This window comes from Scomber scombrus, chromosome 21, assembly GCF_963691925.1.
Source record: "Scomber scombrus chromosome 21, fScoSco1.1, whole genome shotgun sequence".
NCBI classification, from domain to species: domain Eukaryota; kingdom Metazoa; phylum Chordata; class Actinopteri; order Scombriformes; family Scombridae; genus Scomber; species Scomber scombrus.
This window is the reverse complement of record NC_084990.1, coordinates 3,396,260-3,412,691: the sequence shown is the minus strand read 5'-3', so window position 1 is coordinate 3,412,691 and position 16,432 is coordinate 3,396,260. Positions and strand designations below refer to the sequence as shown.

General features: G+C 39.9%; 1 protein-coding gene across 1 annotated transcript in view; it reads right to left on the bottom strand.

The window, feature by feature from the left end:
* The window catches only part of ca10a (carbonic anhydrase Xa), a 245,767-nt gene that overhangs the window by 199,379 nt on the left and 29,956 nt on the right, over positions 1-16,432 (bottom strand). The window contains exon 2 of the mRNA XM_062442856.1: positions 12,091-12,165. Within this exon, the coding sequence (XP_062298840.1) occupies positions 12,091-12,165 (75 nt within the window). The remainder of the gene's footprint in view (positions 1-12,090; positions 12,166-16,432) is intronic.

Genomic DNA, 16,432 nt, shown 5'->3' with positions numbered 1-16,432 from the left:
ACTTGACTACAACCCCCCCCCCATCACCCCTCCACCATCTACCATCTAACCTGTCCTCTCATCTGCTTTCTTTCATCTTCCCTCTCCTCCTCCTCTCCTCTTTTTCCTACTCCGCTGTCATTCCTTCCTCTCTTCTTCTGACTGTGCCTCCCAATGATATTGTCTTCTTTTTATCTCCTTACCTCTTTGCTTTCCTTCACGTGCCTCCTTTATTTTCTTCCATTCATCTCTTCATCGTATCGGTTTTCCCTCCTCTTCTGTCTTCCCTTCTTCCTTCCACTCTACTTTTCTCCTTTCATTTGTTGTAAACTAGTCATACGTCGTCTCTATCCTTCTTCTGTTTATGTTTCCTTTCCTCTCTTCTATTTATTTGTTTCCTTTCCTCCTATTATCAGTTTCATTTTCCTTTCCCTTCTTGAGTCATCTCGCCTCCTCTCTTTTCTCACGTTTTTCCACTCCTCTTTTTTAATCTACTCTTCTTTTGATCTGTTTCCTTTCTTCCTCTTCATTTGTTTTCTTTTCTCCTAATCACATAATTGCTTTTCTTTCATTTATTTCTCTTCCTCTCCTGCTTTCCATGTCCTTGTTTTCTCTTCACCTTTAATGTTTCTTCTTTTCCTCTCCCTTTTCTTTCCTGTCATGTTTCTCTTCTGACACTCCTCTTTTCATCGGTTGTTTCCTTTCCTCCCATCCTCTTTTTTCCTTAAGTCATTTTCATTTGTCCTCTCCTCCTCTAATCTTCTCTCATAACCTCCTCTTTTCATCAGCTTCCACCTCTCTAACATCTCCTCTTCCCTTCTTCCTCTGACCCCCTCTCTTCTCTTCCTTCCTCCTCTCATCTGTTTCCTCCTCTCCTCTCTTCCTTCTTCTTCCTCTCATCTAGTCCCCCCTTTCCCATTCTTCCTCTTATGTTTTCCCATCTCCTCTCTTCCCTCTTCCTTCTCCTCTCATCTATTCCCTCCTTTCCCATTCTTCTAACCCCCGCCTCTTCCCTTCCTTCTTCTTCCTCCTCTCATCTATTCCCCCCTTTCCCATTCTTCCTCTCATTGGTTTCCTCCTCTCCTCTGCTGTCAGTCAGTGGAGGGTAAATAAAGGGGAGGTTATGAGGGCCATCCTGTCTGAACCCCATCCATCACACTGCCACTTAATACCCACAGCTGTCACTGTGTATACACAAGTGTGTCATTGTGCATGTGTGTGTTGATGTGGCTCAGGGAGCTCGTGGATGTGTAGAATTCTCCAAATATCACATTAGAATTTAGCAGCGGGATAACCAAAACATGTAAATACCAACCTTACAACAACCCCACATGTGTCCTTCCATTTTTTATGAATGATTTTCCACTCTGTGTGTGTGTGTGTGTGTGTGGACAAGATGAGAGAGTGTGTGTGTGTGTGTTATGCAGGCCCGCTGAGCAGCTCCAGTGCTCTCCGACAGTGAGCGGGAGCACCACACAGAGTTTCGCGTCCGACCATCTTTGAATGTGAACAGACGGGATGTGAACTCCATCACACACATTTGGCAGGACAGACGGCAGCGACGCGAGAACACGCAGAGACATGATTTATAGAAGAGAAGGCTTTTGTTCGAGACAAAAGAAGCATCCGACGGGCTCTGAGAAAGGCTGTAGCATGCAGGAGGTGACCAGGTTCAACAACAGCATGAAACTGCTGCAGTAGAAGCAGATATAACAACAGTGACATGGGGTTTTGGAGGCTGGAGTAATAATAGAACAAATCATTTGACTGAAGTGACCCTGTACTCTTGCTGTGATAGAACAGACTTTGACTGAGCTCAAACAGCATTTAAAGCATCACGAGTTAGTAAAACATCTCACTGACATCCAGACTAATGAAATTAATTTAGGTTTCTCTCTTCTGGCTTCTGCTTTTATTGATTTGAGGACTGCTGAGCAGGCAAAGCCAGCAACTGCCCCAGAGCTCAGTGCTTTATTCTAGGTATGCCAAGACTCAGTTGAGTTTTTCCTTTCTGACACTGCATTTAATCATAATACCAACCAAAATAATTGGACCTTAAGAGAGAACCTGTATTATTTTCTGCCTTTGAGACCCTGTTGTGTTGAAGGGGACTCAAAATCTCAACTTAAGTCCTCCAAGTTGGACACTAATGCATTAATCTGGTTGCTACACCTTTACAGTTTTCCAGAAAATATTTCTTGCATTGGTAATCAACATTGGCATTGAAAGTAAATCACATGCTGTAAAATCATCCTATTCTACCTAGTCTCTCAATATCAGACAATCAAGGATCTCCACGTATGGATGTCTGGGGATTTCTAAATGCATGGTAGGTGGTTGAATGGTGGGAGAATGCTGTTAACAATCCTACACTCCTTATATTTTGACAATAACTTTATGTCACCACCCAAATATGAACAGACTAAACACTCTGTATTGGTTCGGTAATGAAGGGTTTCTTAAAACTTTCTAATTGTTTCCACCAAGTTTTAACAACGAAAGCTGGGAGATAGATTGAGAGATTGTCCTCAGTCTCTATGAGTGAGAAGCCTTTAAAGGACTGACCTGTGAGTCTAAATTATATCAAGACCAGGTCCCACTAGACCTGGTACAACATAGAACAAATCTAGCAAAATATGCAATTGAACAAAAATGACCAACAATACATAAGAGCTATGGACACAACAGTGGATATAGCACACACAAATAGTCTTGCACTTCTTATTCTTGAATATAAACACCTCACTGGATGTAGCTAACACAAAATGTAGATGAAGTCTAGTGATAACTGCATCATGCTTTGTTTTCTGGAGTTGCAACCCATCACAGACTGAGTATAATTTTGATTTGGGTCATGGGCACAGGCTAGTCTTACATTAGTGATAAATTAATTAAGCGTAGATGCCCCCTTTACCAAGGCTGAGCTATGATATTGCTAACCCATTGGCATTGTTACATTTTTTGTACTGTTTGAAAACTACTCTTAGGGTCCCACCCAGGTCCCCTTATGTCAAGACTATCTCTTGACATAAGGGGTCTATACTCGGTCTATAGCATTACTAGTTTACATTATAAGGTTCAGATGCTGTACTGACCTATCAAAGCCACTCACCTTTCTTCTTACATATAAGCAAATTGCTGGAGCTGCATTGTCTGCCATGATTTTTATAGGCTCTGCCCTCTTGTACCGAGTTCAGTTAACAGGAACGAAATTGATCTGCCAACAAAACCCTTACAGCCAACTTCCACTTGGCAGACCTTTGGTTTCTATCCTTCACTTCTAATGTCAAAACCTCTCATAGGCTATTTCTGTTCCATCGTCCCCTGGTTCTGTCAGCTCCATAAAACACACAACACGATCTGGTCTTAGATTAGTGGCAGCTCTCTCCTGACAAACCATGAACTGTTTTCCTAAAACTACTCTCATTTCCCAGTCGCTCCCCCTACATTTACCTGCCCATCATCATGCCTGTTCTAAATTGCTTGCTGCTGTGTCTTCATTTCCACGCTTTCCCCAGTTTACCCGTTGACCCTGCTTTGCATGACAGACCGCTCATGCAATCCAAAGCAGCCTCTTCTCGGCTCTGAATCTCCTCTACAACCAGTTTCTAGCTGCTGTTGCTTCGCCCACATGAAGGCTCTCATCATGCTGATCAGATTTTATAAACTCCAACAATATGACATGACAAAGGATAATATTCTTAACATGGCTTGATCCAATGTGGAAAAAGGAGTGCAGCAGCATGTCAGTGTAGAAGGTAAAAGGAAATTTCTCCTGCAGCTGTCGTCTCCAATGGGGCTAAATCGGTTTAGTTTGATGCTCAAGGCCCATCAAACAGTCTCTGATGCGTAGTGTTGGCTGTCAGAAGTTGTCTCCTCCACTTTGTAGGCACTGATCCAACCACTGAGAAGCCTCTTCACATAAGACCTGCCCCCGCACTACAGTAGCTTCTACAAGACTGAGAATCTTCTTTCCACCTCTAGTGCAGAGTCTGGCTTGGGTACATTCTAAACAAGCTGGCGATGCGCTATTGGATATCTATTTTCTTCCCATAAACCTGCTCTCGGCAAATCGTCCGTGGCTCTACCGGCGCTTTCTGTGCTCCTTTAATTGGTTTTCGATCAAGCGATTGTCACTTGAAGAAGAGTTCACTACCTGCCTGACAAAGTACCTGCCAATTAGCCTCCCCCATTGATTCAGAGTAAGGCTTAGCTGGAGTATTCACCAAAATGAATAAATAAATAAAACATTTAAGGGGATTTTTCACAATGCTGCTTTTTGGACTTTGTGACTGGCGGCTAAAATTCTATAATTGGTGCTCGGTTCTTGTCTCAGTGGGATGTAAGAAAATTGTTAATCAGCTCACAAGCTGCTAGAAAAACTGCAGCCGCTCTTTTGATTGCTGGAAACAAAAGTGGCTATCAAACAAGAGTGTGAGGAGGGGCAAACACAGGATTAAATTAAATTCCAGTGATGAGAAGCTGTGACAAAATGCTCTGACGGAGGTTGAGGGGCTCGGAAAAAACAGAGCATCAGATATGGAGATGAACGATAAGGTCTGATGATTACATCGGATGCTTGCACATTCAAGATCAAGAGCTGTCCTCCATGCTCTATTAACTGCAAAAAAAGCACAACAATAATCCTAACAGGAGCAGTGCGGTGCTTTATTCAACACTTGTGCCAACAAGTTTGTATCCCTTATAACTCAGGAGAGTGGCTTCTGTGACTCTTTCAGTAAATATAGTTTTTTAATTCCATACTCGCCTCAGGTACTCAACCATTCAGATTTGTGGTTTTATTCGTCAGGTTCTGAGATATCTGTCTCTGAGACCTCATTGTCAAGAGTTTTCTTAGAACCTATTTACTGCCAAAGTAATAGTTTCTGTGAAACTGCTGACAGTGTATTATATGGATTAGATACATTTTTGCATTCTTACACCAAACCTCACTAACTTTTTTGCATGTGGAATGTTTGTACCAGTGCCCCAAGTCAGACTTAACTGAAAATCCTTGTCAGTTATTGATGAATGCCATCTTCTTTGAGTAAAGACAAGTTTGATTTGATCATTGGGATAATCAATGTCAACAAATCACTATGTATAGTTCCCTGATCCACTAAATTTAAAGGCTTTAAAGTTTCATTCTCATGAAAATGTCACCCAAGAAAAACAAAGAATCTCGTACTGCAAAGCTTGAAGTGAAAGTGAAAGTAAATGAAAACATAAGTTTAGCAGTGTCAGCGGTGGTATTAGTATCTAAAGAAATGAGAAAATATGAATACTACAGCTGTCAACAGAGCAGTCCTGTACAGAGACAAAGAAACACAAAATGGTTTAACATGAAGTTAGACAATCAGTAATGTTACACAAACTATGATCAGCTGGTGGACTGTGAAAACAAAAAACCCTCTGATGACCCTCTGTAACATATTTAATTCTTTCTGATGAATGTGATTATATACCTCATCAAACAAGTGCTGGGGACATTAATTGGTTCTGGACCTTTGTTGCATGTCATCCCCACCTTTTTCTCCATGTTTCCTGTTTGTAGTGTCTTCTTTCAATAAACTTCACACATGGGAAGATTTATGTTCTGTATGCCGCAACGGGGCGAAGAGCCAGATATGGAAAGAATTTGATTGGACAGTGAAGATGAGGTTCTTTAAGACCCCACTAGTGACTCCTGTGTTTTTAAAAACAATTTGACAAACAGATGTTGGAGAAACTGTGGTATGGTTATGGTTGGGGATGATACTCATATTTTCTGAGACTGCCCCAAAATACAGACATTCTGGAAAGACATCAAGGAATACATGGAGAAAATCTGAAGAATGAACATCTCCCTGGACCCACTACTTTTCTTGCACCTGAACCTCTGTTTACCATTGATCAGTGACCATATTTTGTTGATGATTGTGAGAAAAATGATTGCAATTAAATAAATGAAGCCTAACTTTCCTGCGATAATGCAATGGGTACAAAAAAATCAGACATGTCTCTGTGATGGAACATATGACTGCCCTCCTACGGCTAAACATATATCTATATTTATAAGGAGATGGAGGCTTGTTATTCTCTACCTTAGTTAAGACTTTCATTCTTTTTATGATGTTTGGACCAATGGTGTCTATGTGGACCCCTGTCAGTGTTATTTAGCCTACATATGTGTGGAATGAAGCCCAACCTCAAGGTCATTTTGTTCTGTACAGTTGAAATTGCCTGTTAATGTTTATGAATGAAAAAAAAAAAGAAATAATGAAAACAAAAAAAAGGTTTAAAAAGAGTTCCCCAAGTGGAAAAAGCCAACAGTCTATCTATCTGAGTTGTATGACATGCCTCAATCACTGTAATTTTATTGCTACCTAAGAGAAAAGTATGAGAATATCATAACGAAGCTGTTGAATTATTAACATGTCATTTCCCATTTCCTTCCACTGTATTAGATTGGAGGCAGAAGTCTCTTCGACTCAAAACTTGGAAACATAAAACCAAAATCTGATCTGCATGCCAAGAGCTAAATTAGAAAATAGTTATTTCATATTGCACATGAACTGGCCCTTTAACTGAGCTATATATTTGCAAATTATCTCAAAAATGATGCTAAATCCTAATTATTTAGAAAAACTGATTTGCATAAGAGCTTTAATTGGCTAGAAACCAGCCTAATTATTGGATGTGTAACAATGACTAATAGAATTATGAGCATCACTCATCCTGATTATTCCCCCCTATACAGTATAAGTAGGCAGTTAAACATTTTAATCCTAAATCAACAACAACAAAGTCTTCTAATAAGGATCCCTGGGACAGAATCTTATCAAACGGAGGGCTGTGTCTGTAATGAGTGTGTGTGAGTATGTGTGTGTGTGTGTTGAGCTCCATAAAAGCATCCCTCTGTCCGTCTCTGAGTTCTGTCCTCCCTCTCTGCCCTGTAGTGGCCCTCTCTGTTGCTCCGCCCTCTCTGTTGCTCCGCCCTCTCTCCTGTCGCCGCCCCCCCCCTACATCTTTGTCATTAGACCCCAGGTGGCCGCCAGCTCCATACTCTGCAGCGCTGCCCCATTACATTGCTCCTACTGGGAGACTAGCAGCAGGATTGTGGCCACACGCCCCAAACTCTAACTTTAGTGGGCACATGGGGGTCTTGTCTAGGAAACGAGAGCTGGCAGTGTAAAGTTTAGGAGGTTTGAGCAACCTGAGAGGATATTGACAAAACAATTCTATCTCCATGTTCCTGAGCTTTTGTCCATATCACGCCGTTGTCATGGAACTGTGAGTTAGACAGCTTTTATTTAGACTCAATTAGAACTTACTTCTTCATTCCTTGGAAGGTGGCTTTCAGATACAATTTTTGTTTTGTTATTTGATTAATTCATGTACATGTTTGACCATCTTTGACTTGGGCTGGGTATCAGTACTCAATACCTTTAAAAGGTATCAACCGAAATAAATCGGTACCAAGTAGTATGGAAACGTCTCCTGTCAAATGATACCTGCAATCAATCATTTTTACACCCAGAGCTAGAACATATGACTATTTGTATGGACTTGCTCACAGCCAATCAATACAAATGTTCTTAGATTAATTAATCTGAATAATTTGAAGACTTTCAAAATGTATTTGTGTTAAAATCAAATCATTTAGATGTGGAGGAGTGGTGGCATTTTATGTTATTTAATGCTTCTATTCAAGTGATGAGTATCAAATGAAGTACTAAATTGGTATCAGTATTACTTTAAGGGTACTTAAAGTATTTGTATATATTGGTACTGGTATCGTCATTTTTTTAAACGATACCCAGCCCTATCTTTGAGATATTATGGTATTTTGCTGGCAGCTTAATGTATACATACTGTATGTTTATGAGGAGTATAAATGGCAGTAAACAAAATAATGTAAAGTAAAACTATTTAAAACAGGTTTATATCAGCATTTTTGGATATTTAATGTGAATACAGGTGTTTTTTGTGATATCTACCACCATGACCTACACAACCTTCACACTGCAACATAGTGCTGGTCTACATTCAAATTATAAAAGCAATTTATTATGTGAGCTGAACAGAAAATATAACTTGGATCAAAGCTTTTATTATCTATGTTTTACTTGTTGTATTTAGTCCAACTTTCCTAAGTTGTACATCTGTGGATGAGAAAAGTGTCTGTGTGGATCTCTTGTGGCACGAAGATTTGTGCAAGATAACAGGAAACAGGAAATTAAATGCAAAGTCACTGGAAATGGATCCGGCACCTGTCTGTATTCATGGATCTGGCCCAGTCCTAATCCTGATGATTTACTCGAGACATTTAGTGGAGTCTCAAGGTACAGGCAAGAATCAAATGCTCCTATTAAAGAGCTTTTACTTGAGTTCAGACAATGTAATGTCAAAAATGGAAGTATTTGTATTTCTGTACTATTCATATTTATTATTTCCCGATACAAACTGACCTGTACTAGTAAATTAGAACCATTTGACAAGGAGCTCTATCATTATTATTCAAACTAATTATGTTCTCAAACACAATACTCACTTTCAGTATTGTCACATAACTCCAGGCATTGAAAACAGGTTTTCCATTCTATCTTTGGTCCTTTCACATTATAATTGGTTTAAATTGACTGTTGTAAACAAAGCTGGCCCTTGCATTGTAAGTTTGGAATCATGTTTAATAAGATCTTTCCTTGGTGTGTTTGCATTCCTGTGGTAATTGAAGTTCAGTCGAATTATCAAATCAGACTCCAGACACAGAGAATAATGAGCGCATAAATCAAATCAAAACACACACCGCGCTTCCATTAATTACAGTAAAATTAACAAACTAATATACAATTCTAAAAAGCTAATATTGGAATTAAATGGTTCATGTTTACTCTGTGGAAAGAAGCAGGAGAGTGTGGGAAAGTGATGGCGTACCTTTTGACCCTGACTGAAGATTTTACATGAAAACGTGCCTGAGGAAGGGGGGGGGGGACTGACAGCACTTGGAGTTCTATCTGACCTTTATACAAATTTAAAGCTAATTAAGAAAGCTCGAAAAAGGATGAGCTGTATTCCAAAGGTCAGCCGCAGTGAACCAGCCCTGAGAATAGGATCACATTTACTTTGCTAACCTTTGGGGTGCAAATGTTCTATGACGCCGGGACGGCGATATTTGACCTCTGCTGGAAGATGTTCCAGAGTAGAGAAATGCGCCATTAACAGGTGAAAAGAAGTGTAGAAGCCTCTGAGCTCTGACAGCACCACTGTACCAGCGCTGACTGCAGCCTTACAATGATGTTATTACTTTTCCACGACGAGGGAGTCGGAATTATTTCCATTCCAATTCCTACAATATTATTTTGCCTGCCAATCAAAATACACAAGCCACAACTTCTGGTAAGGACTCCTCTTAAAGTCAAATGTGATAAATAATTCAAAAACCAGATCCGTCAGCCTGTCTCCTGAGTCGTTACTCTGATAATCTCTGATAAGTAAAATATGAAAAAGCTGAACTGTAGATGAGGAAAGTTATATAACACTCATTGTGATAGGTTACTGCTCACAGAGAGTAAATGGTGAATGACAAGCCTTATAATGTGAACATCGCAATACGATGAAAATCCAGAGCACAAACTGTTCAATATTCAATAAAATCTTTTTTATCACCATCTCTGCCCAAGCAGCCAAGGCAGGAATACATTCCACCAACATTATTTATCTCAGCCTCATTATATTAGTCTTGGTTTGCATTGAAAAGCCTCACGTTCTCTTGTTATATCCTGGCTATGAGATCCAGCCTGCTGCAGAGCGAGGTAGCAAGGGTTGGGAGTTCTCTGTAGAGTCACGGGAGGATCGTGAATAGTGTTTAACTGCTCGCACTGTTGTACGGCGGTTAGTAAAGCAAGTGCGCTGTGGAGAACTGCTTGAAGAGATAGCCAAGATACAAAACGAAAAGAACAAACCGCCGAGGTGGTTGGCGCCTGAGGGGAGGACAAGCAGGCGCTTATTTATGTATGCCTGGACATGCTGGGAAAGCCACGGTTTGCTTTGGGGAAACAGATGCTTTTATTCAGCCTGTGCAAACAATATGTAATATTCACTATCGCACTGCGTTGCATTTTATTTATTCCCCAGGCCCCCTAATCCGAACTCCAGTCCTCACCATGACATGCCAACTTTAATCCTTAGCCCTAATTTGGAATGTTAAGATTCACTTAGGATCATGTCAGAAAATCCACTTATTTTGGTTGCTCGTAATCCAGTCTAATCTACATGGCAAAGGCTTAATATCCAAGGTAATATGGAAGTACCTTCAAACTGACTGGCTCCTTAAAGAGGAGGACTTCCTGGAATTATTTTCATTATTGATAATCTGTTGATTATTTTCTCAATTAATCGATAAGTATTTTAGTCTGCAGAAGAAAAGGTAAAAATGAACAACCCACCCCACCACCACCAAGCCCAAATCTGGATTCTGAGTGATTTTTCAATATAGTGAAGGATCACTGTGCTGACCATGCTGGTTTAATTAGAGCTCGTAAACTAGCAAAGTCAAAAAGTCCAAAATATCCAAAGTTTGCATTCCAAAGTTTTCATTTGCTGTATATTTACTCTGTGCTTTTGGTAAATACCTTCCACTGACCCCTCAGACTTAATATTTGTGCTTGTTTTTCATTCTACATGAATACAAAATACATAACTCAAAAGAAATAAAAATAGGGAGCAGTTTCCTTCAGTCTTTGAGCAATTTCCTCAAACACTGTATTAATGTTTAACATCAGCGATCATCCTGTCCGACTGACTGAAGAAAAGATGGTTCACTATTTTTGCCTTGTCAGATAAACCTGATTTCTGTGGTCAGATTGCATTGGCTTTTGATTTGAGACAAGACTGAACCTTCACCACTCAACTGTCTTTCAAAATTTGTCATGGAGACAAACCGAAATTCCACATCAGAATACATTCAGTGTTATTGTCAACCCCCATGCTAATGTTTTTTAAATTCTCGCTTTATGCTATATCTGTGGAAGGAATCTACAGTATGGTTAAGGGTTCGATGAGGTACACAACTAAAACACTGTATTGAGATTAAGGACAAATCATGCTTATAGTCAAAATAACGGCATATATTAATTTTAGGGATGGAAGTTAATCTGCCTTGTTAACATAAAGGACGTAGGCCGTACTGCTTTTGCATTAAACTTTGTCATTGGACGTAAAGTGTGAGGTGCAGATTTCTGTAATACTGATGCAATCCTTGGATGTTGTTCTGGTCTGTCACACCAAATGTACAAGCATGAATTATTTGCCAGTAGGTAGGGTATGATGAGCCTTTACAGCAGCTAACTACAATGCCAATGACTCATCATCATCAAGTAAACAATCAATCTCCATTGTCTCTAGAAGACATTGTGAAACTTTCACAGCTTGAAGAGCTAGCTGAAGGTCAGGGTTGTGTGTGCTACTATGGCTAACACAGCTGTGTAGTCATACTCTGAATTGGAAACTAATGGCAAAGTGTAATGTTGCGACCCATTTAAGGTGAAATTAGGTTTAAAGTTCTAATTTAAAAGTGCTGATGAGACGTGCCTGTTATTGTCACTTGATACTTGCACTTTGATTATAACCAACTTTGTTCACCTTACACAAAAGTTAACCTTGATGCTTGCAGATGTGACTTCCAGCAATATTTCTTCTTTTTGAATTTTCCTAATTAATCTATCCGTGTGTAGACGTTGGTTAGTAACACACACACACGCGAACATGCACGCACACCTGCAGGCTTTCTCAAAAAGCACCTCAGCTCAGCAGAAAAACACAATCTTGGGAAAATAATTGGCCTGACACACAGATACACAACAAGATGGAAAAAGTGGGGGGAACAAGTGAGCTGCCGTCAATCAATCAGAGGGAAAAGCGTCAGCTGTGTGGGAAGGCCAAAAGAGGTCTCGTCAGAATGAGAAAAATAAAACTATCGCCATTGGCAAGGTGGCCCGATGTTATCTTCAATATGTAATAAGCTTCGACTTTGAGATCAAGCACACGATGTGGTTAAAGTGTATGCAGAGAAATCAGTATTCTGTGGAAACCTCCATGCATCAAAGTGCTGCGTACTGTTTTGAGGCTTACCTGGAACAAAGCTCCCCTGTACCACCTCCTTGTACGCCCACCATCCTTCGTGAATTTTCGGCGGATTCGGCTGTGCTGTGAGGTGAGAAGAGGAAAACATAGAAACATCAATCACTGAAGATCTGAAATTCACACAAGAAAGCAAAAACCCCATCCTGATGCATTCAGATGTTCTCTGACTGAAACGCTGCTTTTCTTTTTTTCTTCCCGCCCTCATCATTTCCAGACACCCCGCTAACCTTTCTCTGCGAGAGGTCTCGGCAAAGCGAGTCTCCAGAGAGGAACTGGGAGCAAACAGGCCTCAGATTGGAATGCAACCTCTTGTTTCAGTCCACACACACACATGCACACAAGCAAACCCCCCGCCCCCCCCTCGATGATGCAATGACTCCCTGGGCATTAGTATGGAAATGCATTCTGTCATGTTGTGTGAGCTGTGGAAGAGAGCCCCAGATTAGAGCAGGGTGGTACAGTATAATTGAGGTGACTAAGTAAAGGTCTCAGTACAAAGAAAGAGTTGTGACCAAGAATTACCCACCGAGCCTTTGGGATATTGCTTTTTACACCTCACTTTTTTTTTCTTCTTTTCAGTTCATTCACCGGACGCGCAAAGCGGTGCTTAATCGAGGGTCCAGAGGTTGCCCTGCTTGCTTGTCTTTAATGGAAGTCGAGGTGGCCGAACAACCCTCCTCCCACTGCTATCCCCCTACAAACAGCTTTGCTGCAGTACCACTGGAGAGTAGGTTCAATTTCAGAAGGGTGGGCCGGCTGGACATGGTCCAGCTAAGACGATTTTCTCGCAGGGCAATCTCTACCACCAAAAGATGAAAATAGGGGAACACAGCGGTTGGCCTCCCAAGAAAAAAAGAATGTAACCTGCTTGTCGACTTGTTTCTCAAAATGATAAATTGTTTCTCCTGCTTTGATGGTAAATGAACTTGAAGAAAACAGCACTCTTGATTGGTGTAGACCCTAAATCAGTGAAGCAGCAGCAGTGAGTTGGACTCTCCAGACCATTAGAGGGAGGCTGGCCCCCTGCCCAGCGCTGCCGGACCCTGGCAGAACTTCCACTTCAACTGCTAGCAGGAACACAAGATCATTTATAAAGTTTTGATATAGTCAATTTCCAAAAAAAAAAAAAAAAAACTGAAAAAAAAAAAATCAGATTCACTTTCTACCACCACAGATCTTTTTTCTGATACATTTTCCCTCTTCTGGATGAGAGAGTAGAATATGATTATGTGTTAAAATTGCTATGTGCCACACTTCAGACACCTTGGCATTGTAAAAATTCATTGTGACACTTTGGTGTAGTTATTATCATAAAAAGAGGCTCTGATATAAATGGAGTGTTTACTTCTCTCCAGTGGGATTGTTAGTGTTGTTTCTCCAAATTAAAAACACTTCTCCCATAAACCCCTTTGTTTCCTGTGCAAACAAAATGTTTCTACTTTGTTTTTACATACAGGAAAGCATTATCTCGTCTCATTCTTGTGCCATTAAAAAAGCTTTCTTTGTTTTGTAAAGCACTAAAGTGGATTTTAAACTGAACACAGGCTGAAAGAACACACCGTGAATGCTTTGTTAGGCTCAGTCAAACCAAGCATAAGAATACATTTTGATTGGCTGATTTCAGTGGAATGTTCCAGGGATGGCGATACGAGATATGCGTCTCTGGGTCAGTTGAGAAAACAATGAAGCAAATTTTGAAATAGGTGTGACTTGGATAAACCGACAGCATACAGAAATCTAAATTAAAAATAAAAAACTTAATAAAGTGACATTAACAGTAAAAAATACATCCGTTTTTAACCTGGTGCAATTTAATCTCTGCCATGATGTCATCGGTGAAGGTGTTACACTGTAATTAGTGACCCATCACATTCTGTGACCTGCCCTGATGCAGCGTTCTATTTAACTCGGAAGTTGGAAGTCAGAGCTGAGAATGACGTCACACCTGAGTTTGAATTGTTCCAGTTTAGAAGTCAGAAAACCAGTTCTAGCCAGTTTGGCTGTTGATAGGAATACCAGTTAATAAACATACGTTTGGCTGTATTTTGCGCATACAAACAGTGTAGCAACATGTCCACTGATTGAAGTTGGACAGTTCTGTGTGTACGACTGATTTAATGAGCTGATTTATCTGCTAATAAACAGGATATTACTACAACTTTCAAACTGTTGATGTGCAGGGCTTCTATCTTGGATTTTGAAGTCGAAGGTGATGAGGTTCATCTAACCTTCTGATCCAAAAATCCAACTTCAGGGGGCGCTCCAGTTGAAATTTCTGACAGGGAACTCGGAAATTCCGACTTCCGAGTACAACTGGAATGCACTGTGATATTCATCTCACTCCTCATTCCTAAACCAACGTAACCAACACTGCACAGTCACAGAATCTAGGTGGTGTTCTTTGCTGGTTCAAATGCATTCTGGGATACCCAGTTAGCTCCCGATGTAGAGAAAAAGCTGCGATCGGAACATGCCGAAATGGCTAAAAACAATGGTGTTAAAGCAAGTAAGTAGGCCCTCCAAAGAAAGCCACAGTGACATCCAAAACCAAGAAGACGTGTTGGCATCTTAATTTCCCAATTCCCAATCAGATCCTCTATCCAACATTCTGATAAATTAGCCAGCTTAGGAAGTGTAAAATATGACCTGCAAGGCGTCTTATTAATATGTGTAATAATTATGTGAGATATAGGGAACAGGAGAATGTCAAAGAAGAAAAAGTTCAATTTATTTCACCAGTTTTCTGAACAGCTGTCACTAACGCAACTCTTACGCATGACTGCACATTTAAATCAGCACAATAACCCAATTCAAAGATTAAATGAGCAATCGTCGCATTGATATCGCAATCATTATTAAACATCAGAAGGACGATTAATGATTAATTTCATAGCACTCAAATAGAAGTACATTTTACAAACAGCTTCACAAATTTAGATTAAAATGGAAAGATTATTGATACGGAGTAATGACAACTCAAGTGTAAATAAGGTGTGATTGAAAATTCATCTCTCATAAATAATTGAGAAGTTTATGAATGCACCTTTGATATTACAGTTTAGCAGAACACAGTGGAGGATGCAAGAATAATAACATTTTTTTAAAAAAGAAGCTTTGACTGCAGGAGATGAGCACAAAAAACAAAACAACTGACAACCTTTGAAAAACAGATGTGATCACAGAGCATTTCATTTTAAAACACTGCAGTCATTTTGTTCATTTGATCTTGATAAAATCACGTCTCCTTCGGTGGGGGGGCAGCAGTAAGGAGAAAATGATGAAACTGATGTAAATAGGAACTCAACAAATTGAACTGAATGTTAAGTTAAACTATGAAGCTACATGGTTTAGCTACGTGATATTGTTACGGAAGACCCGCCTTGATGAGAGAACTGACAGTTTGCCTTCTCAATTTGAATTTTGGTGCAGATAACGCGTGTAGTAATGCAATCCAGTAAGTGGGGGCGCTGTTGTATTTCATTGTGTTGTTTAACCTAAAAAAATACAAAGTGATGCAAGGATTGCATTATCACTTTGCACATTGAATTGTCAATTGCCAAATGCATTTTCAAATTGCATTCCAAAATTGAAAATTGAATTGCCAATTTGCAAAATGCATTGCCATTTGAATAAAGATGCAGATACGCTTCCATACAAAGCACCTCGCTACATCCATCTTTATATACAGTCTGTAGTCTGGACCAGTCTTCAAAGAGTTCATGATTCCAATTGCCATTACAAGTCTTAATTTCATTCTTTATTAGTCTCTACTTTACCATTACATTATTTAAAATGTTGTTTTGGTGTCTTGTTTGTAATATTGATTTTCCCATTGGGAGTGGTCTAAACTAAGCCTGTTAGACTTATCTGTATAAAATCGGTTGTAATTTGTTGAGCATACCATGATATTGGAGTCATAGCTAGCATGACTCGTGGTTTTATGAGCGATCTGTGTAACACTTTAGTACAAAGCTGGGACTCAGATGCAGAGGGCAAAACTAAATTCAGTACACAGTCCATAAGGTGAAACTCTTTACTTGAGTACTCACAGAAAGGCAGTCACTGGAGGCAGCAAAAAACATTCAGTCCAGGCAGGCAAACAAAAAAAACAAAAGGAGCTAAGATGGTAATACAAAGGTATAAATAGGACAGGGCTAATTACAAAACACAGTACAGGTGTGTGGGGAAAAATGGCGGGAACTCAGTTAACAGGAAGTAACATAGTAATTTACATGAGGGTACATGGGTTACAAAATAAAACAGGAAGTAAGTATAAAAAAATGAAACCAACACAAACTTTACAGGAATCCATTACAATCTGTTGCTTTTG